Source organism: Gambusia affinis, linkage group LG01 (assembly GCF_019740435.1).
Source record: "Gambusia affinis linkage group LG01, SWU_Gaff_1.0, whole genome shotgun sequence".
In the NCBI taxonomy this organism is placed as follows: Eukaryota; Metazoa; Chordata; class Actinopteri; order Cyprinodontiformes; family Poeciliidae; genus Gambusia; species Gambusia affinis.
The window spans coordinates 41,242,367-41,269,519 of NC_057868.1; the positions used below are offsets into that span (position 1 = coordinate 41,242,367).

At 43.6% G+C, this 27,153-nt stretch overlaps 1 protein-coding gene and 1 long non-coding RNA gene across 6 annotated transcripts; both read right to left on the reverse strand.

Annotated features, from left to right (window-relative positions):
* Positions 1-63: 63 nt before the first annotated feature.
* LOC122837334 (putative uncharacterized protein DDB_G0271606) lies at positions 64-7,843 on the reverse strand. 5 transcript variants are annotated; one of them, XM_044127889.1, is made up of 7 exons: positions 7,554-7,843; positions 7,278-7,425; positions 7,024-7,179; positions 6,673-6,930; positions 3,074-3,659; positions 1,730-2,974; positions 1,278-1,618 (listed from the first exon to the last, which is right to left on the reverse strand). In XM_044127889.1, the coding sequence occupies exons 5-7, from the start codon at positions 3,620-3,622 to the stop codon at positions 1,418-1,420; spliced, it is 1,995 nt and encodes a 664-aa protein (XP_043983824.1). In that variant the 5' UTR covers positions 3,623-3,659; positions 6,673-6,930; positions 7,024-7,179; positions 7,278-7,425; positions 7,554-7,843; the 3' UTR covers positions 1,278-1,417. The 5 variants fall into 5 exon arrangements, with proteins under 5 accessions (XP_043983602.1, XP_043983824.1, XP_043983900.1 ...); XM_044127965.1 differs by having other exon boundaries at positions 1,278-1,459; positions 1,619-2,974; XM_044127813.1 differs by having other exon boundaries at positions 1,278-1,459; positions 1,508-2,974; positions 7,554-7,840.
* A 14,836-nt stretch (positions 7,844-22,679) lies between these two features.
* On the reverse strand, positions 22,680-23,154 carry LOC122839047. The gene is made up of 3 exons (XR_006371981.1): positions 23,122-23,154; positions 22,985-23,035; positions 22,680-22,904 (listed from the first exon to the last, which is right to left on the reverse strand). It is a non-coding gene; the product is annotated as an uncharacterized LOC122839047 (long non-coding RNA).
* Between the last annotated feature and the right edge of the window lie 3,999 nt (positions 23,155-27,153).

The following is a 27,153-nucleotide window of genomic DNA, read 5'->3' on the forward strand; positions in this document are numbered from 1 at the left end:
ACAAAACGTTAAAAGTTGTCAGTGGGAAGAAGCAGAAAGCAGCTTCACACAGAGAAACATTCAGATGGTGGAACGGATTTTATTCCATTTCTGGAAAAAATGAAAGAGGAGAAACTCCTGCAGCCGAGAACATCTGGAGACAAACGGACCAATCAAAGCACGAAACGTTTGGATGAAGGTTTTGTCATCATTACATCACTGGTGTGAATGCACCAGTGATGTAATGATGACACACACACACACACACACACACACACACACATCTCCTAAACCAACGACTCGCCAGAACTGCACATGATAAAAACACGGAAAAACTGATCTTAGAACTACGGGAGGATTCAAACTCTGCTTGTTCATTTTATCTTACAGAAAAAACTCCAAGCTGCCAAAAGTAAACTGACCAATGAGATTCAGGCTTTGTGCAGACGTCCAGGATTCACACAGACTCGCTACAGACAAGATGATTTGATTTTTTTCCCTTAAATGTTGTTAATAGTAAAGAGGGTTAGATAATGAAAAAAATAAAAAATGATTCTTTTCTGTTTTAAAGGAAAATCTGAAGGAACAGTCGTTCAGCTGCAGGAGCCCTGAGCTCAGACACTTATTACAAATCCAAAATATAAACACAACACAGCTACAGGATGGATAGATGAGACAGAAATCACCACTGGTCAAATATATGGAACCATTAAAAAATAATAATACAATAAATGTGAAATATCCTCCAGCAATACCAGTTTAGAGCAGCAGGACAAGCTAATGGTTCCAGTGCATCATGATGTTACGGTCTCAGTTGCTGGTGTTGCTGCTGCTCCAGTTGCTGGTCTAGTTGCTCCTCCCGTTGTTGGTCTTGTTGCTCCTCCAGTTGCTGGTGTTGTTGCTGCTGCTCTGGTTGCTGCTCCAGTTGCTGGTCTAGTTGCTCCTCCAGTTGCTGGTCTAGTTGCTCCTCCCGTTGTTGGTCTAGTTGCTGCTCCAGTTGCTGGTGTTGTTGCTGCTCTGTTTGCTGCTCGTGTTGCTGGTCTTGTTGCTCCTCCAGTTGCTGGTGTTGTTGCTGCTGCTCTGGTTGCTGCTCGTGTTGCTGGTCTTGTTGCTGCTCCAGTTGCTGGTCTAGTTGCTCCTCCCGTTGTTGGTCTAGTTGCTGCTCCAGTTGCTGGTGTTGTTGCTGCTCTGTTTGCTGCTCGTGTTGCTGCTCGTGTTGCTGGTCTTGTTGCTCCTCCAGTTGCTGGTGTTGTTGCTGCTGCTCTGGTTGCTGCTCGTGTTGCTGGTCTTGTTGCTGCTCCAGTTGCTGGTCTAGTTGCTGCTCCAGTTGCTGGTGTTGTTGCTGCTCCAGTTGCTGGTCTTGTTGCTGCTCCAGTTGCTGGTCTAGTTGCTGCTCCAGTTGCTGATCTTGTTGCTCCTCCAGTTGCTGGTGTTGTTGCTACTGCTCTGGTTGCTGCTCCTGATGCTGGTCTTGTTGCTGCTCCAGTTGCTGGTCTAGTTGCTGCTCCAGTTGCTTGTCTAGTTGCTCCTCCAGTTGCTGGTCTTGTTGCTCCTCCAGTATCTGGTGTTTTTGCTGCTGCTCTGGTTGCTGCTCCAGTTGCTGGCTTTGTTGCTGCTCCTGTTGCTTGTCTAGTTGCTCCTCCAGTTGCTGGTCTTGTTGCTCCTCCAGTATCTGGTTTTGTTGCTGCTGCTCTGGTTGCTGCTCCAGTTGCTGGCTTTGTTGCTGCTCCTGTTGCTTGTCTAGTTGCTCCTCCAGTTGCTGGTTTTGTTGCTGGTCTTGTTGCTGCTCCTGTTGCTGGTCTTGTTGCTCCTCCAGTTGCTGGTTTTGTTGCTGCTCCTGTTGCTGGTCTTGTTGCTCCTCCATTTGCTGGTTTTGTTGCTGCTCTTGTTGCTGGTCTAGTTGCTGCTCCTGTTGCTGGTCTTGTTGCTCCTCCAGTTGCTGGTCTTGTTGCTGCTCCAGTTGCTGGTCTTGTTTCTGCTCCAGTTGCTGCTCCAGTTGCTGGTGTTGTTGCTGCTCCAGTTGCTGGTCTTGTTGCTGCTCCTGTTGCTGGTCTTGTTGCTCCTCCAGTTGCTGGTTTTGTTGCTGCTGCTCTGGTTGCTGCTCCAGTTGCTGGTTTTGCTGCTGCTCCAGTTGCTGCTCCTGTTGCTGGTCTTGTTGCTCCTCCAGTTGCTGGTTTTGTTGCTGCTGCTCTGGTTGCTGCTCCAGTTGCTGGTCTTGTTGCTGCTCCAGTTGCTGGTCTTGTTGCTGCTCCAGTTGCTGGTCTTGTTTCTGCTCCAGTTGCTGCTCCAGTTGCTGGTGTTGTTGCTGCTGCTCTGGTTGCTGCTCCAGTTGCTGGCTTTGTTGCTGCTTCTGTTGCTTGTCTAGTTGCTCCTCCAGTTGCTGGTCTTGTTGCTCCTCCAGTTGCTGGTTTTGTTGCTGCTCCTGTTGCTGGTCTAGTTGCTCCTCCAGTTGCTGGTTTTGTTGCTGCTCTTGTTGCTTGTCTAGTTGCTCCTCCAGTTGCTGGTCTTGTTGCTCCTCCAGTTGCTGGTCTTGTTGCTCCTCCAGTTGCTGGTTTTGTTGCTGCTCTTGTTGCTGGTCTTGTTGCTCCTCCAGTTGCTGGTTTTGTTGCTGCTGCTGTGGTTGCTGCTCCTGTTGCAGGTCTAGTTGCTGCTCTGGTGGTGGGACAAGTTGCTGAACTTGTTGACGATCTTGTTGCTGCTCTGTTTTTTGAACAATTTTTGGTCTGCAGCCGTTTCTAATCATCTCTTCAGCCACCTCAAAACATTCCTCCCATTTGTCTTGCTGTATTCTGTTTTGGATTTTTTCAGTCAGATCACGCTTTGCAGCTTCTCTTAATTCATTTTTCAGAACCTCTTCATTCTCTTCAAGAACCATCTTGTAATAGATCCTCCTTCTGTCACAATTACAGAAGTTGCAGCAGCATTTCTTCTTATCAAATACTTTAATAAATATTAGTAACAGAAGGACCAAGAGGACTCCACCAAAGCCCACGTACTGAAAGGAAAGATTTATTGGATATTTAGTGTTTATACACTAAGATATTTTAATTCACAACAACACAGTGCTGAAAATTAATTTAAATAAATCACTTACTCTGGATGTATTTTTCAGTCGTGTGATGATAAATTTTTCCGTGGCTGTGATGTTGTTTTTTTCTTTGCAGGCTAACTGTGACTGTTGCTCAGAACCGTCATTCAAACAACAGACAACCCAATCTCCATCGATCAACACCGACAGAATCCACAGCAAGCTAACAAGAAAGGCTTTGAAAATGGAACTACAGAGTGGTTTACCAAATAAACATCTTGGTACTTGATCGTTCTGCTGCTGATCGTTCTGCTGCTGATCGTTCTGCTGCTGATCGTTCTGCTGCTGATCGTTCTGCTGCTGATCGTTCTGACAAGAGGAACATCTACTGGAACAGCAAATTCTACATACTTTGAAGCAGGTCTCGTCGGTCCATATCATCAAGGCAAAAATAATTAAACTTGGTAAAACCAAATACAAAACGCAGTCACTGCCAACATCTTTGCAGGTGCATGGCACATCTCCTTCAAACAGGACATTGTAGACAAAAGCCACAATGAGGACGGCGAAGATGCTGAATTTCTTCAGAGGAAAACTTGCCAACCAGTCCTTCATCTTCGGTTGATGATTGAAGTCTGTCAACAGCTGAAGGCTGAGAAACAAGAAGTAATGAGAACAACAGAGAATCTCTGTGGTCGGAACAAAAGATACTAAGGCTCTACTGTGAACAGGAAACAGTCTAGGTTTCTGATTTACAGGAAGTATCGACATCCTATAGAAATACCTCTAGTTATTCTTCTGCTGAAATGTAATTTTAAAAGCTACTATTTTGAATAATATGAAACATTACACAACAACAACTGATCAAACTGAACTAGGAACCTGGACAGTAGCCTCAGGTTACTGATAATCCATACAAACTGTTTCATAGAGACTCAGACTGATTATTGAGATCAGAGGACCTTTATGCTAGACTTGACAGACAGCATAAAAGAATATATGTCATATGTTTGTAGCACCTTTAACCACTGTATGTGAGAAAACTAAAATGGAGGGTGCTTGGTTTCAATATCAGTCTGGTACCACCATCGGTGTGCGGCACCAATGACCCAGTTTATGACAAATCTGACCCAGACAAACAGAATTTTAGGCAAAATAATTCAGCCTAACTTTATTAAAATGAAGTAACAAGAAAACCAACTATTTAGTCACCACAATAAACTTTAAAGAACCTTAGTGAAATCTAGAGAACCTATACCTCTTAATATAAGGCAGAACAAATAAAATATGAATGCCTCATTTCCCTTGAACCAGGAAATGTCCACTTCAGGGTTTCCCCCAGGGTATTATAAGCCTGGTGGGCGGCCAAGATTTACTAGGCCCCACGCCAGGCTAAGCACTGCTGTTATTGTTAGTAGAAAAATGAATAATAATTATTAGGATAATTAGGCCCAAGCAGCAAAGCACTGTGAAGGCCTATTGTAATTGTATTGTTTTATTATTTTTCTGCCCCCCTCTTTGGAGGCCTTTTTGGGGGCTTTATCATATTCAAAAACTCACCAAACTTGGCGGACGGGCTGTTTAAAAATTTTGAATTTTAAGGTTGTCACAAAAATTGCAAAAAAAATGGCTCAACAGCGCCACCTAGCAATTTTTAAGGACCCTTTGTTATTCCCTTACTTCATTGTAGAGACCTAAAATTTGGTACAGTTGTAGAGCTCACCAAGATGCTCAGAATTTACAATTAATGTCATAGTGCAAGTATCACAGGAAGTCGGCCATTTTGGATTGAAGGTCCTATTTTCACCTCATTTTGGCCGTTTACAGCATTGGTGTTCAAAAGACCCTTAAATAGTTTAAGGCAGCCTGAGAGGAGTTGAAAAAAGGCTTCGCAAAGACCCAAAGAAAGCGGAGATTTACCAGTCAGAAATAGACAAACTGATAAAGGCTGGCTTCGTGATGAGGGTGGAAGTTAAAGAGCTAAAGAAAGGAGATGAAGAATGGTATATTTCTCACCACCTTGTCAGCCACAATGGGAAGCATAGGTTAGTATTTAACTGCTCCTTTCAAGTCCAAGGCCAAACCCTGAATAATTATCTCCTTCCTGGCCCCACCCTCGGTTCCTCTCTGCTTGGGGTCCTTTTAAGGTTCCGTGAGCATGCTGTGGCAGTAAGTGGTGATATCAAAGATATGTTCCACCAGGTCCGCTTACTACCTGAAGATCGCCCTCTTCTGCGCTTCCTCTGGCGCAACCTACAGTATGGGGAACCACCTGCAGTGTACGAGTGGCAGGTTTTACTCTTTAGCAACACCTGCAGCCCATGTTGTGCCACATTTACTCTGCAACGCCATGCCAAAGACCACAGTCAGCCAGGAGAGGAGGTGAGAACTTTTATAGAGAGATGCTTTTATGTGGATAACTGTCTCCACAGTGTGCCAACAGCCACTGAGGCCAGAGAATTAGTGGACCAACTAAGAGCTCTACTGTCATCAGCTGGATTTATCCTGGGCCAGCAACAAGCCATGTGCCATCAGCCACTTATCAGAAGAAGACCGATCAGACAGTGCTGAGCTCTGGCTTGCGGAAAGTAAAAGAGAGCCCAGAATCAACCCTGGGTCTTAGCTGGCACTTCGCTTCCGACATGCTTGGCTATAAACATCGTCCAGTCCAGTATGCGGCTCCGACCATGTGCATCATCTACAGAGTACTAGCCAGTCAGTACGATCCACTGGGATTCATACTACCAAACATCACCAGAGCTAAGATGTTAGTCAGGCGTCTGTGGGATAAGAATCGGGGCTGGGACGACCCCCAGCTACCACCTGACCTCCTTCAACAGTGGGATATTTGGGAACAAGAGCTACAGTTCCTTCCTGAAATCCGTTTTCCCAGACCATACCTACCCATGGATGTACCCTGGGAGGCGAAATGGAGAGAGCTGCATGTGTTCTGTGACGCATCAGAGCAGGCTTACGGTGCTGTGGCATATCTTAGAATGATTGGAGAGAATGATCAAGCACATGTGTCCTTTTTTATGGCTCGATCCAGAGTAGCTCCCAAACGTCTTCACTCCATTCCAAGGCTGGAGCTATGTGCAGCGCTTATGGGAGCCCAGCTTTCTAAGCTTCTTGAGGGTGAGCTCTCCCTACATATTGAGAAGACAGTGATGTGGACAGACTCTACCACGATGCTCACTTGGCTGCGATCGGAATCCTGCCGCTTCAAAGTCTTTGTGGGCACACGCATTGCTGAGATCCAGGAGTTGACCGATCTGCAGAGCTGACGCTATGTGGAATCTGCCTAAAATCCTGCTGATGACATAACACGTGGCAAAACACTACAGGGGTTAGCAAGACCAAACCAATGGAGTCAAGGTCCTCCCATCCTACATCTACCTTGAGAACAATGGTTGAAAGACCAATCTGATAACTTGAAAACCCCCCCAGATGCCTCTGAGTTTCGCAGATCAACCTTCTGTGCCATCACATCTGCCCCCTCAGCCTACATGAATCAGTATGACACCTGGCATGAGCTTCTGGATGCAACAGTACAAGAGCTTCATGGGGCGGCCAAGGACAGTTGTCCCACTGCTGAGGGCTACCGTCAAGCAGAGATGCTTCTGATAAAGAGAGCTCAACAAGAGAGTTTCCCGGATGAATTTTACCTTCTATCCAAAGGGAAACCAGTTCAACGTAGTAGTCGTCTTTTAAAGTTGTCTCCAGAGCTAGATGAAAGTGGGGAATTGATAAGAGTGGGTGGCCGTCTACGTCGTGCCGAAGATCTACCCTTCTGCAACCTTCATCCGTTGGTTCTTGATCCCTCTCATCCAGTGACCAAGCTACTCATCCAGGACTGTGACCGTCGGCTATGGCATCCCGGGCCAGAGCGAGTCTTTGCCCAGCTGCGGCGCCATTACTGGATCCTGAAAGGTAGAGAAGCAATTCGGCGTTATCAGAGAACCTGCACCGATTGTCAAAGATGGAGGGCGAGGCCTACAGTCCCTAAAATGGCTGACCTGCCTTTAGCTCGACTGCGCCTCTTCAAGCCGGCCTTCTTTTCTACTGGAACTGACTGTATCGGTCCCTTTGAAGTTAAAGTGGGCCCCCTTTTTGAACAGGGGGACCACCACCCCGGTCTGCCAATCCAGGGGAACTGTGAACCCTAACCCTATCTGTGAAGCAAATGGTGGTAAATATTTAATAATGCTGCCAAAAATATACAAGTCCATCACTTCTAACCTTGTGCATAAATAATAATGATGCCACTCACCTTTGAATAATTTTTCAGGTCATCAACAATGATTTGCTCCTCATGGGTTCTGTGGTCCAGACAGGCCGTTCCAGCAGCAGGCGTACCAATCACCGTCAAATAACACATAGACAACCCACAGCAGAGCAGTCAGAAAAGACTTCACAATCTGAAGAACAAGCACAAAAACACATTTACTTTCACACTTCAGTGGAGACGACGTGGAGCCGCTAAACATCCTGCAGGATCCGATGAAGACTTTGTTCATCCAAAGTAACAAAAACATGATGGTAAAACCTGGAAGAGTGATGTAGATCCAACAGTCACGGACCGGATGTTTCCAGACATTGTGAGTGAAAACCACAATGATCATTGCGTCGGTTCAATGTGAGTAATGTGAGTTGAAAGGAAACTTTTGATCGTTGTCATGGTGACTCTAGATACTGAGACTCTTATCAGACAGTGAAGATGTTTGTTCTGCACCAAAACATCTTCAGAAGGAGAACCTCCCTCTGAGTCACAGCAACCATAAAAGGAGCAACCTGCTGTGGTTGGTCAACTTCAACAGTTTCCTGTGCCAGAATAAAGAAAGACCTTCCTCTGTTTCTGTCTTTACATCTTTAATCTTGTCTCTACATGTTGCACAGGAACAAGACGGAGCAAGTCTGTCCTCTGGAAGAGTTTCCTTCAGATCTTCAGTATTTACCTGGATAGTAAAGACAGCAATAATACAGCTGAGCAATAATAATAATTAATATGTTAAATTACTCAACCCTGAGTTCATGCAGTAATAATGTGAAGCTTGACTGGAAGTTTAATGGAGACATAAAACCCAGTAAATGACCAGGGTCTCATGAATAAATCATAAATGTGTGGCGCCATATTTAACGGATAACTCAGCATGTTTAAGTTCTCATAAATATACGCAGACTTTTTCCCTGTGCAGCAATAACATAAACTTTATCTGTCAGCAATAACAAACTGCAAAGAGTCAAAACTGAAATCTGAAGACATTCAGTTATTTAGTTCAGTGTTTCCCCACCCTGGCAGAGATAAGCTAACCGCTAACCAGCCACAGGTTGGTTTGTTACCTGGTTACCTGGTTACCTGGTTACCTGTCTGGTGGATCTGGGTTGTTCTGATCGTTTCATTGGTTCATTATTGTCGTGTTCTTTAGTTTCTTGCCTTGAACTCTCCAGCCTTGTTTCTATCCTGCTTTAGTTTCTCAGTGATTCTACTTGATTTATTCTTATTTATTCTTTGTTTCTAGTTATATTTTAGTCTCAGATTCATTTCCTGTTTCTCCTGCTGTTCTCGCTCGCCCCATTCTCCCTCTCTCCTCACACCTGCAGCTCGTTAGCCAATCAGCTCAGCTCATTTGTTGGTTCAGTATTTAAACCCGGCTGTCGCTCCATTCTGGTTCCTCCTGTTATCATTTTTGTTCTTTTCTGACTCACTGAATTCTCCATGTTTCTTTAAGTTTTAGTTTTTTAAAATCAGCTCAGCCTCCTACCTTTGGGTCCAACTCCCATCCTGACAGGAACGGTGATCAAACATCATGTTGGTTCATCTCCAACTGCCCCAAACAAATCAGTTGTTTCTTCATAGCAGCTCCTGACGTGTGAACAGGTTTCTGTCCTGAGCAGCTGAATGATAAATCCAACACAGTTCTGCAGGTTTTCACAAGGTTTTATAAACTTTTCCATGTTTTTCATATAATTTGCTTTCTGTTCTTGCCATGATGCAGATTTTACCAAATAAAAACAAACTTCTGCTTCAGGTGATTGAATCCTAAAAAGCAAAGTGATTAAAGAAAAGATTGCAGTGAATCAAATGTGTGAAGTCCTGAGAGCTGGGATGGTTTTAATGTTACTGACTGTAAAACGAAACAAACGACTCGATCTGTGACGAGGAAACATCTGGAGTGGATTAAAAATATTTATGCAAACATGGATCTACTCGACCATATGAGAATGAAGCAAAACGTTCCTTTACTTTGACTACACCTTTACATTCAGAGCTGTTGCCATGACAACCCACATTATGCAAGTCCTGGAGAAACGACCCGATCTACGTCTCTAGATACGCAGAGAAGTTTTCTATGTTCTGGATTGAAGTACGCAGCTCTGAACGAAACCCAAACGTCCCGAGGTTAATGGTCGTCTTTTCTTCAAGAAGCTACGTTGTCTGACGACAAACAGGAAGTAACGCTGGTAGAAACAGGAAGCAACGCTGGTAGAAACAGGAAGTAACGCTGGTAGAAACAGGAAGTAACGCTGGTAGAAACAGGAAGTAACGCTGTGAACGTTAATTTGAACATGACTGGACATTAAATCGCTGGATCCTTTTGTGTTTCTGTGAGATTCAGAGAAAGTTAAACAAGAACCGATTCTTTAAAGGTTTTTACTTCACTGTCTGATAAAATCTGCTGTAATTCATCTCTGGTTTGTATGACGTTAAAATAAACTCCAAAGTTATTGAACAAACGGTCAGACTGCACAGGAATATAGGGAAATAGATATTTACACTCCATCCATCCATCCATCCCTTTATCCAGGTCGGGTCGTGGCGTCAGCAGCTTCAGAATGGAGGCCCAGTCTTCCCTCCCCAGTTTCTTCTTCCAGGTCCTCCAGGAATCTCAAGGTGTTCCCAGGCCAGCAGAGAGACATCGTCCCTCCAGTGTGTCCTGGGTTTCCCCTCCTCCTGGTGGGACATGAACTCCTCACCAGGGAGGCGTCCAGGAGGCATCCTGACCAGATGCTCCTCAACTGGCCCCTCTCGATGTGAAGGAGCAGCAGCTCTACTCTGAGTCCCTCCTGGATGACCGAGATTCTCACCCTGGTCAAGAAATTCTGCCACCGAGGAACTTTTTGATCACCTCGGCGACCTCGACCCCAGAGATTGGAGAGCCCAACCCAGAGTCCCCAGGCTCAGCTTCCACAATAGAAGGCATGTCGGTGGGATTGAGGAGGTCTTCGAAGTATTCTGCCCACCGGCCCACAACATCTTGAGTTGAGGTCAGCAGCACACCATCCCCACTGTAGACAGTGTTGGTGCTGCACTACTTCCCCCTCCTGAGACGCCGGATGGTGGACCAGAATCGCCTCGAAGCCGTACGGAAGTCTTTCTCCATGGCCTCTCCAAACTCCTCCCACGTTCAAGTTTTTGCCTCAGCAACCACAAAGTCGATCATCGAACTGCGGCCTAGGGTGTCCTGGTGCCAAGTGCACATATGGACACCCTTATGCTTGAACATGGTGTTCGTTATGGACAATCCATGACGAGCACAGAAGTCCAACAACAGAACACCACTCCAGTTCAGATCGGGGGGGCCATTCCTCCCAACCACGCCCCTCCAGGCCTCACTGTCGTTGCCCACGTGAGAGTTGAAGTCCCCCAGCAGAACAAGGGAGTCCCCAGGTGGAGCACTCTCCAGTACCCCCTCTAGGGACTCCAAAAAGGGTGGGTAATCTGAACTGTCGTTCAGCCTGTAAGCACAAACAGTCAGGACCCGTCCCCCCACCCGTAGGCGGAGGGAGGCTACCCTCTCATTCACCGGGGTAAACCCCAACATACAGGCGCCGAGATGGGGAGCAACAAGTATGCCCACTCCTGCCCGACGCCTCTCACCTTGGGCAACTCCAGAGTGGAAGTATGTCCAGCCCCCCTCAAGGAGACTGGTTCCAGAACCAGAGCCATGCATCGAGATGAGACCGACTATTTCTAGCTGGAACCTCTCAGCCTCACACACACTAGCTCCGACTCCTTCCCCACCAGAGAGGTGACATTCCACGTCCCAAGAGCTTCTGCAACCGAGGATCGGACCGCCAGGGCCCCCTCCCTCGGCTGCCACCCATAACACAATGCACCCGACCCCTTTGGCCCCTCTCACAGGTGGTGGGCCCATGGGAGGGGGGACCCATGTTTTCTCTTCGGGCTGAGCCCGGCCACCAGACGCTCACCAACAAGCCTTTTTCTGAAAACAGTATCTGGTACATTTCTCACCTTCTATTTCTCTACTATTTAAAATTATTCCCTTTCTCTTTATCCATCCATCCATTTTCTTTACACCCTTCTTCCCTAAATGGGGTCGGGAGGGTTGCTGGTGCCTATCTCCAGCTGCGTCCCGGGCGAGAGGCGGGGTACACCCTGGACAAGTCGCCAGTCTGTCGCAGGGCCCCTTTCTCTTTATTACCAATAAAATGCTCGTTTCCTTTCTTACTTCTATTTCTTTATTAAAATCCCTGTTGGTTTAAAAACTAATATCTCTGTAGTCTTTTCTGCAGCCCCATCATGCATCTTTGTTCTTTTGTCTTTTTATTTTTACTGCTTGTCAGAAGAAACTCTCGGTCCTGCCTTTCACCATCTCCCACCACTGAGGTCCTGAATCGTACAGGTCTTGGAGGGTCTGCCACTCGCGGTACCGCTCCCAGTTCTGGCCGACCAGAACCTGGTCCTCCAGCAGGGAGCGGTTGAGTTTCCACAGACCTCTCCTGGTCGTCGCACCTGAAGGGAGTGAAAGCGTGCAGGACAGAAGGAGGAGATCGGACAAGAAAGCCGGTGACAATCTAGCATCGGTCAGGGCGCAATCCCTTATAAAGAAATAATCAATACCAGAGGCCTTAGAGCCACCACCTCTGACCCAGGTGTGGCCCTCCTCTCCAGGATCCATGGCTCTAAAACAGTCCACTAGTTTAAAATCCCTAACGATTCTCTGTAGTAAAAGCGATGTCTGGTCTACTTTAAACTCCTGTCTGGTTCCTTTCTGGTTAAAATCCAGTTAAAATCCTCCAGTTATCAGTGGTTTCCTTCCCAGCATGTGGGGCTGCAGATCCTCTAAAAGTCAAACCTGTTTGTCCTCAAAGACATAAATATTTAAGAGGTTAAAATCCTGTCTGTTAAAAGTCAGATTTGCTAAAAGTGCTGCCCTTTACCAAGATGTGAAATTGTTTATTAAAATGGCCAGCCGTCGTTTTTATTTTCTGTAGAGCCGCTGCAGATGGGGCGCTGTCTGGGGCCCAGAAGAGATTGAATATCAGTTATCACCTTTCAATGAAATTAAAGAAAACAATAAATACATTTTGTTTGATTTTCTCATTACTTAAACGGAGTTCAGAGTAAAGAACAAGATGGAGAAAACGATGATGAAATGGTAGTTTAGGGGGAATAGAAGTTTTTTTCTTTTGAAAATTTTTATTGTTACTTTGAACATTTTTAAAAACATGGCATTTTACAGGTATACAAACATTTTCTTTTCCTTTAAAAAATACAATTCTTCAGTTTAAACTAAAAGAAGTTAAGAACAAGAGTATAAAACACAAAATCTCTGGGTTTTAAAAGTTGAACAGGACCAGGGTGACTCCTTACAAGGTTTGGATCCGTCCCGTTCCTCCAAACAGCTCTGGGGTTCAGAGGGGAAACCTGCCCTGATGCTCCTTACCTCCTGCCTGACCCGGAGAGCCAGGCCGCCGCTGCTTGGACCTCCGTTTGTGGGTCACCGTCTCCTTTGTCCACGGAGGCGCAGGCGATTCTTCTTGGTGGCTGTGTCCTTGGGGGGCCACCTGCAGCCCTCGATGTTTCTCTTTTTGCTGCCGCCATCCGGATCACAGCCACCGGGGGGATCTGCCTGCTCCTGCTCACCAGCAAGTTTCTGGAGGTCCAGATGGCGTCTTTGATGGTGGTTAGGGTGAGCCACATCTCCTCAAAGTCCTTTTTAGTCCTTTTCTGGTGGCTCACTCCGTACAGCACCAGTTGTGCATTTAGGACCTCCCTTGCTGGCAAGTGTGGGAATTTCAAAGACCCGGCCTTCGCCCACAAGTCCACAGCAGCTTGCACTGCGGGAGTGCATTACGGCTCTGACCGGCAGGATCAGTTACTCAGGTTACTAAGCTAACCCCTAACCCTAACCCTACCCGTCAAATATCTCTGTAGCAGAGCATCATATTTTTTTATTTTCTCATATGAAGTTAGTCCTGATTCATTCAATATCGCTCTCATCTTGGAATCCAAATCATCTTCAGCCGTTTGTCTGATAGATGTGTCAGGTTGACTCAAACGTTTAAACTGGTGCGGTGAGATCAGATACATCTTTTGAGACATTTTATTTATTTATTTATTGATTATTCCACCAACCAGGTTTCCGATCAAGGGTGCCAGAGCTGCTAAAATAGGAAGAATGAACCCTCCTCACTGATTCCTGAGAGCTGTCTGTTTACGTTTTAAACCTGCACGTTTGTCAGCCAACAATCTGATTATCTTCTGTTTATTCAGGTTCCGATGTTGAGAAGGTGAAAGTTTAATGTTACCTTTTAAAATATTCAGAGCAATCTCACACAAAGTTTTTAGAAAATCAGGTGAGCAGTGTCCAAGAATATCTTTTCGCTTCTGGGGCGTAGCATGGTAGAGAGCCCTAAGGAGAGGTACATTTCTTTTTATCCGTGCAGACATGATTATTATTATTTACTTTGTTTTCGCCACATATATAACCAGCCACTGTCTTGGAAGTAGACCCGATCTCAACCTGAAATGTTCTGGGCAGGTGGGGGTAAGGTCAAGGATTAAATAACCATGAGCCTCTCTGGTTGCATCTTCAAAACTCTCTAAGAAAAGTCCCTTTGCTGATGGGAAGATTTGACGTGCAAGTATATTTACTTGTAATCTGTCCCTAGGACTCTTAAACAATACCATATAATTACTGTTCAGACTAATAGTTCGGCTGAACTTACCCTGGTGAAACACATTCTGGGTTAACATTATTACATTCCAATTTCTATGATGTCTGAATTCTGTGAATAACTTTACAACTTCCGGATGTTCTGAAGCTTGGAAGATGACATCATCCAAAATAATTAAAAGGTTTTGATTCACTGGGAACAACTCTTCATCTTCGAAAGAATCAGGTAAACCTTTGATGAACTTAATGTTTTTATTCAATTTTTGCAATTCAGCATAAATAGGTTGGAAAGAATTATAAATCCAGACAATGGCTCCAGGTTGAGCATCCATTACATGACTACAATCCAATAAAAAATTTTTTACAAAATATGTTTTCCCACAACCACTAGGACCCACAATCAAACATGAAAAAGGAGTCTTGAATCTGGGATCAAAAAAGAAAGGCTCCTGTACATCACCTGAATGCGACATTTTTTCTTTTATCTAATAGAAAGAATAAAAAATACAAACAAAAATGTACTAAAAAAATTATTTTATCTAATGGCAAGAATAAAAAATAAAAAAAATAAAAAAACAACAAAAGCAGTTTCTTTAACAACATAAAAGAAAACAAACAAAATAATTTAAAAAAGAATAAGAAAAAATTTACTCTCCCTGTAAATATGGATGAACATAGAGCGGACTCACAAAACTTAATATCCGAAAGGCAAGGTCGTACCGTCAGGAAGTAACCGACGCTTGTCAAACACCACCCTGAACTTTTTCTGAAATGTTGAATTTTTTAACACAAACCCCTTTTTATTCCGTCTAATGGTTTTTTGAGGGACTCTGATAACGCCGTTTCTGGAGCCACCTAAGTAACCTTCGACCAGTTTTTTTATTGTGTCAAAATTAACCCTGTCAGTGCATTCACGTGTCTGAGTGATGCCTTTAACACGCATGACCACTTTTTTCTGATGTTTAGTTTGATAAGCATAAATTTTAGGTCCTGCTGCTACAAACTCCTGAATTGAATCTCCATTTAATTCATCGGTTAAATCGCCTACATAATTACCAGTTTCCAGAGGAGTCTCCCCTTGTCTCACCACATAGATCAGACTGTCTGTATCTATGTACAGAACCCTTTCTTGCAATGGCTCCATACAGCTTAATAGCTTCAATTGTGCATAAGCAGTGGTGAATGCAGCGATGAAAACATTATTTACTTTATTTGGGCGAGTGATGCATTGCTTGTTGTAGCCCCACTGTATCATGCAGGTGTCAGGGTTTAGAAAGTGAAAGTACTTTATATCATATTTACCAGAGAACAAGAACTTGAAAAACTCATCAGGGTCACTCACGATACTGGTTTGAGTGAGGTCATTTCTTTTGTGCAAATTTTCCCCAAAAACTATTCAGACAAAGCTTTGCAACCTGCCTTTTAGCGGGATTGATTTCAATTTTCTCTGGATCTAACTGGATGCCTTGATGCTGTTTGTACTCTCTCACATATCTCTCCTTGCTCTCCTGATCGATTGCATCAGCTGGGTACCCAGAAGATTCCTGTTTACCCTTCAAAAAAGTGTGAATGTAGCCTTGAAATATTGTGCTACTGCTTCTCTCAAAATGCCACACCTCTGTGATTTTCATCAGACGATAACCAGACTGTAAAGCTTTCTGAAATTCCACACTGACCCACACACCTGTGAGAGCCCTTTCTTGGTCAGTGTGGGAACAGGAAGCTGTCTGGTTATTTTCTTCAGCACAAGTACGGCAAAGTGTGAACACAAGTTTACCGCGAGATGTCTTGTAAGGGAGCACAGGGAAATAAAGACCTCTGGGAGGATAGACAACAGCTCTGATGAAACCAAAATAACTGCCAGGATGATCAAAATCTTTGTAGATAATTGTAGGATGACCAAGTGGGTAGGGGAAGCTGCAGTTGACAAAAGGATACAGTGAGGTGAAATCCACATAATGTACACTTTCAGTAGAGGCTGCTGTATGTCTCAATTTGAGAGCACAAGTTCTACCTCCAAATAGAGCGGCGTTAGAGGTTCAGGTGGATTAAATCTTTTGAGAAAGCTGATCACCCCTGGATGAGACCGTTTCATTTCTACCCATTCATGCTCCCACAGAATCTCAAGACGGACGCCAAATTTAGACTGCAGCAACCTGTCTTTCTCAACGCTGGCTGCATGAATTTGTTCAAATGTCACATTTCTCAGAGGACATGTCTCTGGAGGTGAAAAGCACTGAGTACAGCCGTGGTACAGGCAGCCGTGGAACACGAATGCACAGTGTACACCTGCCACCACCGCAAATCCATCCACAGAGTAAGGACCAATTTTCCTTTCCCCCGTGTTTCATGCATGCTCAATATGTATGTTTCTATCAAAAGCGACCCATTCCAACCACTGAATGGATGCGTTTGAGAAACTCTTTGAGCTGCGACGATAATCCACAAGTGATGGAATTGCCAAGGATTGAGGTGGAAGGAAATTAGTTACAAAAACCTTCATACATGCCGAGGCGATCGTGATGCATTTAAAAGGATCGTTAGTCTCACTGAAAAACTGGTATCTAAATTTAACACACCCTTGATAGAGAATGTCGACGTCATTCCTGCAATAATAAAGAGCCTTGTTTGCAAAATTAAAGACCTCTCTGGATGCTTCTCTGTACCAGTCAGAAAACTCTTGCTGTTGAGAAGGAGTCATAAGCGCTACGCCATAGCAGTCTGGTTGAGGAAAGGGTCCTACATACCGCAAATGCTCCTCTGAGGAGAATGAGTGAGGAAAAAAAACCTTTCGTTTTATCACTGAAACCCAGAGCTTTTGGGAATGCACTCAGCTTCATTGTTAGAAATGAAAGGCTCTCGATGAATCCCAGGTTGTAATCTGGGTAAAACAGAGAATTTTACTTCCCTGCATTATGAGATGAGGCTTTATACCTAATTGGACCATGGCATTCAGGATCAGGTAGCCATCATACCCTCTAGCATTATGTGCTAGAAATGTAAAGCCTCTGTAAATCGATTTCCTGAAATGAAGAAGAAATTTCTGGGCACAATCAAGTCCATAACAAAACCATTGCTCACCTTTCAAAGTTTTAGTGCAGACTAGAAAGGGGACGTGAACACCGTTCTGATCAAAAAATGATTCAAAATCATAAAAAATCAGTTTGTTATCAAGTTCATCACTTTTAGTAACAGGCTGTATATAACACAGGTGATCACTGAGAGTCACGTCAACACTGGGGGCTACTTTTTCTCCACATATGACACATTTTGTTCCACAGACATGTGGTGTTTGTTGTTTGGTAATTGGAACATGGTACACCCTTTTGCAGAGTGTACACAGTTTTTTCATCTGACATTCACTTACAAAAACTTTAGCACGAGGTTTGAAACAAGGTTGTTTATGTTCAGCAAAGCATGAAGAGTTACGACAAGTCCTGTTACAATCTTGACAGTGCACAGGCTTGAACTCCTGACTAACAGGGTGATTTACAGCAGATATAACAGTATCCTTTACACTGATGCATGGTGGGATTGTCATATCCGGTAAAGCAATAATCGCAGAGATGACGTGCACCAATGAAACCCTTCAAGTTTTTTATGCCGTAATAGTGATTTTCATGCAGAAGGAGGAAGCACACATTTGTACGATCTTGGAAGCCTGTTTCAAATTTAGACAGAATGGAACTATTTGAAGTTCTATGAAAGACTACAATTTTTCTTTGTAAAATGTTTTCAAATTTAGCAACATCAGTGAATGAAACGGGAGTGTGTTCACTGAGACCAGCTTGACGCTGCCATTCTCTAGCTTGATGTAGCGCTTGCATATCTGTAAAACTCTGATTATACATGTGTGCAAGGCTTGTAGCAAAGCAAAGTTGATTGTCGTTATCAGTGATGTCAGTAATGCGTTAATTTGTAACGCATTACTGACGTCGGACCACTTTTTTCAGTAACCAGTAATCTAACGCGTTGCTATTTCAAATCGAGTAGTCAGACTACAGTTACTTATCAAAATCACTGTGCGTTACTATCTTCTTTTGTTATTTACCGTAATCGTATTTCCTCTACTCGTCTTGTCGAGTGACCGACGTCTCTATGCGACAGAAATGTAAACAATGGAGGAAGATTTTGTTGGTGGAAAAACTAGAACTATTTTCAGTTTCTGTCGCCAAGTCCGATTATTACAAGCGGCTTTGGGCTTCATTTTTTTTAAGTCGCTTGCAAATTTAATGAGTTGCTGGTTGCGCCTTATTGGGCTCGTTTTTGAACGTGAAATAAACAGAGACTCATAATAAATCCCAGAATTTGTCCGTCATTAAGGTAGTTTTACTCAGTCTCTCCCTGTCCATCATTTCCCGGATGATCCGTCCCGCTGTGTCTTTGTTAATGTCAACTTAATATATTACCTCTGAATGACGTCGAGCTTCGTGTTGCGCTCCAGAAAACTGCAAACATCGAGACCAATATGAACAGCGCAATAAACGTGAAAACAGCCACGAATAAACGTGTCCGTAGTTTCCAATAATTATAATGGCAACTTAACCATTATAATTATTAATATTAAGATAAGTGTCACAAATCTGTGCAGCCATCTGAGTGGTGGAGCTGCAGGAGGAGCTCTGGGTGCTGAGCTGTGACACCAAATGCAGGGCCGTAACGCAGAACCTGGAGGCTGGGGGGAATTAGGGGGAGGCTTTAAAATCCTTCTTAGTTTTCCAGACAACAGTGGACCACACAAACTACTCACGTTTTTTTTTTTTTTCTACAATCTCCTCTTCAGTTCAACCTTATCAGTGGAGACACATTGTTGATGTTACCATTATAAAATAGCTGATAATTAAGTTTTGACAAAGCTCAATGTGATTTTCACAGGAGGCGGAGTGTTGTTGTTAGCAGCTGCTGAAAGTAACTAAAAAGTTACTTTTAGTGTAACTTAGTTACTTTCCAAATCAAGTAGTCAGTAATCTAACTAAGTTACTTTTTCAAGGAGTAATCAGTAGTCCGATTAAAGTTACTTTTTCAAAGTAACTATGCCAACACTGGTCGTTATTGTCTACAATATAGAGATGACGCCTCTTCTTATTAATCAGTTCAGAGTCTAAAGTTTTTGCAGCTTTGCGTTTTACACCACCGGAAGGATCTCTAACAATCTGGAGAACAAATTCGAGGTCTCCATGTGCGGGCAAGTCTGCATTTGACTGAACCAACTCATCTAGAAAGTCAACAAATGCTGGTTCTATTACATTATCACCATTAATAGGAATATTTACATGCCGTGCAACGTTATCTCCAACCAGTTCTAACTGGACAACATCGTTACGTCTGGCTACTGAGCTTGCAGCATCTGCTAGTTCAATAAGAACACGCATAACGTCTGTATAAAATGAAGCAAGGTCAGGAGCAGATCTTGGGTATGGCTGTGGGAGTCTAAAGGGGCGTCTGATTTCAACGTTATTGAAACGCTGACGTTCAATTGGTGGTGGGAGATCTGTCCCAATCTGAGCATGGTTAGTTACAGCCGGATCAGTTAGATTACCACCGCTCTGATCAATCTGATCAACAATCTCTGCTGCTGCTGCTGCAGAAGGGGCCATTGATGTGGATGGCTCATCGTCACCCAATGGAGAAAGAGGTGTTGTAAGAGGAGCCATTGATGTGGGAAGGACCATGGGAGGGGCTGTTGATGTGGACGGCTCATGGTCACCGGGTGGAGAAAGAGGTGTCTGCTGACTGTTTCTTGGAGACAGAGGCCCATTTAATTGTCTTACGGCCTCATCAATTTGCCTGAATGGGTCTGGCACTTCAGAGTCGTTTGAAAAGGGCGACCTCAAAGGACTCTGAGGAGGACTAGGACTGTTTGGATTTTGTAGAGGCTGCAATGCAGATGACAGTCTATTCAAAATATAAACAGAATTCTGAATTTGTATTAAATATTCTGATATTTGAGAATTATCTGAACCAGGTGAGGGTGGTTGACCGGTAGGATTTTGTGACCCCTCTTGTTGAACATTTATTGGAGACAGAGACCTACTTAATACTCTAACTGCATCATCAAATTGTCTAAAATAACCAGATGCTTCTCTTAACTCTTGTAGTATGTTTATTGCTTGGAAATCATCCCTTTGTTCATCCATAATTATATAGACGGCAAGAAAAAAGAAGAACACCCACAGAGATTCAAAAGCTCATTTCACCGTTCACCTCAACATTGTGGGAAACAGACGTATCAGAATCTGGCTTGCTTCAAGAAGCGTTGTAGCTCTCGCTTTATTAACCTGATCCAGATGACGTCTCGAAATTCTTCTTCCACTACCGCTTCTGATAAGAACCTGGCGTCTGGCAGGGATCCGATTCATGAACAGCAAAGCCTCTGAAAATAGGAACCAGATGAAAAAGAAATTAACATTTGTAGGTGCTGGGTCAGGCATTCATAAAAAAAAAAAAAGAATAAAAAAAATAAAAATGTACCTGTAAATAATTCATCAGCAAGAGCACACCTGTCCCGGCCTGTAAGTATTAACACTTGTTATAGACAACAGTAGCAGCTAGCAAAGTCTAGGTAACAAAATTTGCTTTTAGTAATGCCATATTCTCCTTAAAGTTTTGAAATTATAAATTAAATAAACTTACCACGCAATGCGGGAACATTCAATCTTCTACGTCTCGATCGTGCCGCTCCTGGTGTGTTCTGGGTGTCCTGAACGGTAGGTGAGTTACCCCCATTAGCCACTCGACGACGACGAGGATGGGGCTCGGAATTGCGCTGCGCAAGCGCAGCGGGAGTATTAAGGGGACCCCAGGGTCTCACAACAGAAGCTGCCGCAGGACGTGGGGGTCGCGCTCTCACAGCAGGAGGAGGAGGAACCGCTTGTAAAGTAGCTAGAGCCGGTCTAAAGGTGCGATTATCATCTTGAAACTCGTCCTCTGAGTCAGAAATAATCCTCAGCGGAGGCGCCGGTTTGTATCCTGGTTTAAAGATAATTAATTAGTAGGTTAGATATTTTTTTTTTACACATATCTGAAACTTTGAAAAAAAAAAAATTATAACTTACCGGGCGGGGTGCTAGTTACTGGAGCAAGAGAAGCGGCATCAGTGTCTGGTTGTTTTTCCAGTGCAGAGCTGGTTACAGGAGCTGTGCGTTGTTTTTTTTTCTTTCGAAAAATTTTTATTGTTACTTCAAACAATTTAAATACACAACATTTTTACTGTTATACAGAAATTTTTCCTTTCGTTTTCGTTTAAGAAAGATTAAAAACACCATTTCCATTTCAAACTAAAAGGAGCTTAAAACAGGGATAAAAACACAAAGGCTCTAGGTGTTAAAAGTTGTACAGGACCGGGGTTCCCCTTACAAAGTTCAGAGCCATCCCGTTCTTCCAAAACAGCTCTGGGGCCCAGAGGGGAAACCTGCCCTGAAGCTCCTTCCCTCCTGCCTCACCCGGAGAGCCAGGCCGCCGCTGCTTGGACCTCTGTTCGTGGTGCGCCGGCTCCTACGTCCACAGAGGCGATTGTGATTGCAGGCGATTCTTCTTGGTGGCTGTGTCCTTGGCGCGCCACCTGCAGCCCTCGATGTTGCTCTTTTTGCTGCTGCCATCCGGATCACAGCCACCGGGGGCATCTGCCTGCGCCTGCTCACCAGCAAGTTTCTGGAGGTCCAGATGGCGTCTTTGATGGTGGCAAGGGTGAGCCACATCTCCTCAAAGTCTTTTTTGTTCTTTTTCTGGTGGCTCACCCCGTACAGCACTAATTGTACGTTTAGGACCTCCCTTGCTGGCAAGTGTGGGAATTGCAAGGAGCCGGCCTTCGCCCACAGGTCCACAGCAGCGCTGCACTCCCACAGCAGGTGCCTCACCGACTCCGGCGCGCCACAACCGGGTCGGGGGCAGATGGACGACGCAGACATGCCGCGGGAGTGCATTACGGCTCTGACCGGCAGGATCCCATGAGCCACCATCCAGGATAGATCCTGGAGTCTGTTCGAAAGGACGGGATGGCTCGCGTTGCGCCAAACAGTGGTGTCATCTCCATACCGGAGGCCGCGCACTGTGGTTACTGATTCCCGGTCCTGCACAACAGAGATAATAAAACGAGACTTGGTTAAAATCCTGCTCTCCTCTCCTTCAAGTTTAAAATGTTTTAAAAATTTCTGTATAAAAATATATGCCGGAGGAAGGTTAAAAGCTACTGGAGTTCTAAAATCGCTTTTAATCAATTTCAACCTTCTAAGATAGGATCCAAACCAAAATTTGCTCATATCATTTGTTTTTTTATTTTTTGAAATGTCTAAAGCCTGTTGTACGTGGATACTAGTATAATGGCTACCTAAAACCAAGTAAAGGTCTGGGACTCCCTTCCCACCCTTCTCCTTTGGTTTGTACATAATTTCTCTTTTTAAACGCTCCCATTTGGAGTCCCAGATAAAATAAAAGATGGCACGCTGCAGTTCTAAAAACACTCTCCTGGGAGGAATAAAAACAGAACTAGTAAGTAAAAACACTGGTAAAATCACTGCTTTTACTATTTTACTGTGCGTTGTAGCCTAGCTACAGCCGGTCGAATGGCGCGATTATCATCCTGAAACTCGTCCTCCGAGTCAGAAATAATGATCACTGGAGGCGGCGCTTTGTATCCTGGTTTATAGATAATTAATTAGTAGATTAGAGATTTTTTTTTTCTCCATATCTGAAACTCTGGAAAAAAAATAATAACTTACCGGGCGGGGTGCTAGTTACTGGAGCACGAGAAGCGGCATCAGCGTCTGGTTCTTCTTCTCCCGCGGCGGCAGGAAAAGGAAGGACCGTTGCAGAGTTTAACCTTATGCTATTGGGAGCTTCAGGCTTAGCGTTGGATGGTGTGCTTGTCTGATCGGCGGGGTTTAGAACCCGAGCTTTTTTTGATCTACTCAGAGACAAGCGACTTCTGGGACGGCTGCTTTTCCCATCCTCGCTAATGATCAGATTTTCCTTGAAATCTGTAGATTGTTATAATTAGTTATCTTAATTGATTGAAGAGCTCATTAAAAATAAATTAAAAAACATATATTTTACTGACCGTAGTTAGATTGTGTTAGGACAAAACCATCAAGTTCCTCTGCGGTGGGTTCTGAACATAGATAAAACATTTGATGATTTGAAACATTTCAAACATATCCAGTTAAGATTTCTTATTTATTAAGTTCTGCTACTTACTGCTGAATATCGCATTGTACTCCTGAGAATCAGAAAGCAGCGACATTATTGTTGATAAAAAATGATAACAGAAAAAAAAAAAAAAAAGATTTTAAAAAATACAATTCAGAATGTACCTCGGTACCTCGGGAAGATCTTGTCCTGAGCCGTTGTCTCGACAAAATAACAAAGTTGAGGAGATGTTGCTTTACTCCAGAAAAATCGTTGTAGGAACCACCCTCCAACTTTTCTCAAACAATTAGATTAGATTACATAATGCCGCGAATCTTATTGGAGGAGATGTGTGAAGAAAAGGAGGGTCTCAGAAAGACTGGTTTAAAGTACTGCATTTTAAAAAATTAGATTAACTAAAATAAGAAGTAACACTGGTTATTTATTTTATTTTGTTAGTTTAGAGTTTATTCTCTACATTTCATTTGTTTTATTCATTAAAAATCCTTAGTGGGACTTTAAAGTAACTGGAAATAAAAAATACATTGTTCTTTTTTTTTCTTCAAATTGAGCACAGACAAAAAAAAAAAAAAAAAAGTTGCGCCGCTGCTTGGACCTCCGTTTGTGGGTCACCGGCTCCTTCGTCCACAGAGGCGCAGGCGATTCTTCTTGGTGGCTGTGTCCTTGGGGGGCCACCTGCAGCCCTCAATGTTTCTCTTTTTGCTGTCGCCATCCGGACCACAGCCACCGAGGATCTGCCTGCTCCTGCTCACCAGCAAGTTTCTGGAGGTCCAGATGGCGTCTTTGATGGTGGTTAGGGTGAGCCACATCTCCTCAAAGTCCTTTTTAGTCCTTTTCTGGTGGCTCACCCCATACAGCACCAGTTGTACGTTTAGGACCTCCCTTGCTGGCAAGTGTGGGAATTTCAAAGACCCGGCCTTCGCCCACAGGTCCACAGCAGCGCTGCACTCCCACAGCAGGAGCCTCACCGACTCCGGCGCCACAACCGGGTCGGGGGCAGATGGACGTCACAGACATGCCGCGTGAGTGAATTACGGCTCTGACCGGCAGGATCCCATGAGCCACCATGCAGGACATCCTGCAGTCTGTTTGGAAGGACAGGATGGATCACGTTGAACCAAACGGTGGCGGCGTCTCCATACAGGAGGCCGCGCACTGGAGTTACTGGGGTCACTGGAGTTACTGGGGTCACTGATTCCCGGTCCTGAACAACAGAAATGATAAAACGAGATTTGGTTAAAATCCTACTCTCTTCTCCTTCAAGCTTAAAATGTTGTAAAAATTTCTGTATAAAAGCGTATGCCGGGGGAAGATTAAAAGCTACCGGAGTTCTAAAATCACTTTTTATCAGTTTTAATTTTCTAAGGTAGGATCCGGACCAGAATTTGTTCATATCGTTTGTTTTATTATTTTTTGAAATGTCCATGGCCTGTTGTAAATGGATGCTCGTATAATAACTGCCTAAAACCAAGTAAAGATCTGGAACTCCCTTCCCTCCTTTCTCCTTTGGTTTGTACATCACTTCTCGTCTTAATCGTTCCCATTTGGAGTCCCAGATAAAATAGAAGATGGCACGTTGCAGTTCTAAAAACACTCTCCTGGGAGGAATAAAAACTGTTTGTTACTACGCAATAGCCAGCCTCGCCCTCTCCTCTCAACTCCTCGGGGCTGACTACTGACCAGTTCTCTGTCTAACAGGTCCGGAAAATCTCTAAGACCTGGGTCTTACCCTGATCAAGATCTATAAGAGATAATCTGTTTAAACTGGTGGCGAAAGAAATTCGTCCAGCTCTCACTACCTTCGTCCAGAAGTTATGGCCTTCTTCAGTTAGGAAACGGTCAGCCGAGTAGCCCTCACAACTGCATAGTTTCAATAACCACTTCTGTTAACGGCAGTATTCTTTCTAAAATGTAACGAGTACTTGTTAACGGCTGGATAATCTTTAGTGACTAGGATTAAAAATCAAGTCCCAAGGCCATCATCTTAAACTCACCAAAGGAAAGTCTGAAGCCACCACATTACTAGAATCGTGTATACTGGTTTTACTATAAATAGAAGAACTTTGATTCAAATGACTCAATTAATTTCAAGGTCCACAACCTGATTAGAATTTTATATTATATGCGTTTATTAAGCAAGCTTTAGCAGGGAAAATGACATGCATACAGAATTTACTTGAGGTTACTATACAAAGAAAATCAATAAAATTTAGATCAATTTAACCTTTCTCTAATTAATCTCCCTATACTGTCATCTATAAATTAAGGCTTTAGGGTGCGGCAAACTCCTACTCCTACCCAGATGGAATTGGATCTCGGCAACAGAAGTCCTTGGTCAGAATCCTTCTCCGTGGAAAATGAATCCTCTTTTGGAAATGAAACAAAATGAACTGTCTGTTATATCCAACTGAACAGCTCTTGATCGGAATCTTTATCTTTAAAAAAGTAAATCCTTCCTCGGAATTGAAATAAGGTGAACTGTATGTTATATCCAACCGAACAGCTCTTGATCGATCCTGTGACTTTTGTTCAATTCCCCAAGTCTGTGCGATGTATTTTGAGATCGCTGGGTTGAGTGCAGAGTAGGGAAATCCAATGAGGAACCAAGGCAGTGGGTCGGTGGATCTTCGCCTTGTTAATCCAGAGTGAGGTGAGTCTCGCTTTCCTTGGTTCCATCGGCGTAATCCTCTGCTGGTCTTCTTGCCGCTCTTGTGTTGAGCCTCAGCTCCGGAGACGAAGAACCTCGTGTTTCTTCAGACTCGTGGCTTTATACCTTTCTTTTCTCTCTCTCCATGGGAGTGTACCAAGACAAGGAACCTCCGCGCACGCAACCCATGGTCCCATCCAGGCCCCAACTCTCCACGTGTCTCTTTTTCCACGTGGGCGGTTGAACTAATGCACTTGTGACACCTGCAACCCGAGATCTGCTCCATTCACACCTCACGCTCTTCCTCTGATCTTTCACAGGCAGCTGCATCCTTCTACCATTTCAAGTTCAGAGTACAAATCACATTTATAACTTATTCTACCTCTCCAATTCATCATCTACCAATTCATTATAATATCCATAATTCATCAGTTGTAACTTAACGTGAGCTTACTACAAGTTTTCTGAAAAGAAACTAGGAATAAGTTACAGTTTTAATACATGAGTAAATGTTTACTATAAGCAAACCAACATCAACAAAAGCGTTGCTCTTTAATTCTTATTCAATTACTCACAATATTTAGATAGTCTTTCTTATCTGCAGGCTGGAAACAGAATATTTATTTTATTAACCTTTAAGTTTACTGTTGAGTATAAATTCCTCTTAAATGATTCATTTTAAAGATAACTTTGTTTATTGTTAACTAAAATCTCCAGCATCTTCTTGACTTAGACTTTTTCTTGACAAATGACATTTCGTTTCTATTTAAAAACTGGAGAATCAGCGGCAGCAAGCACCTTCGCTGACTTCCTGTTGCTGCTCCCTGTTGCAACTGACAGGGAGTCAGAGCGCACACGCTCTGACTTCTAACCACTTCCTGTCGCTGCAAAGGGTTATTTGTGTAAAACCTGTGTAAAACCTCAATTCATTACATTTTAACAACCATAGATCATTTGATTTTAGTTCATCATTATAACTTTTCCTTTCTCTTTATCAATAGAGGGACTACATATCAAGTAAATAAGGGAATACACATTTGATAAACAGCATTAATCAACCTACAAAGCTGCAACAATCTCTTCAGGCCTTTTTATGCTCGGTTTTTCTGCAATGAGCCTGGACAGATCTCATACACACATATCAGATTTCTTGACAAACAGAACTAGTGAGTAAAAACACTGGTAAAATCACTGCTTTTACTATTAAAATCTTTCCTTTGAGTGTCAATTTTCTCATCCCCCAGAATCCCAGTCGTTGTTTTACTCGTCTTACTATCTCTACCCAGTTTGTTTTTCCTTCTCCATTTTTATCAAATTTCACACCCAGCACCTTCAGGTCATCTTCCATAATTTGCAGCTTACATCCTATCTTGTCGTTTTCCCTCCATGATCCATAAAATAGTGCCTTTGTTTTTTCTTTATTTAATTTTGCC

Bases quoted from the DNA above. Each gene is read 5' to 3' on its own strand.
- LOC122837334 (XM_044127667.1), bottom strand. From the start codon at position 3,622: ATGAAGGACTGGTTGGCAAGTTTTCCTCTGAAGAAATTCAGCATCTTC. The intron at 2,975-3,073 runs GTAAGTGATTTA...CTTTCCTTTCAG, and splicing joins GACTGAAAAATACATCCAGA to TACGTGGGCTTTGGTGGAGT.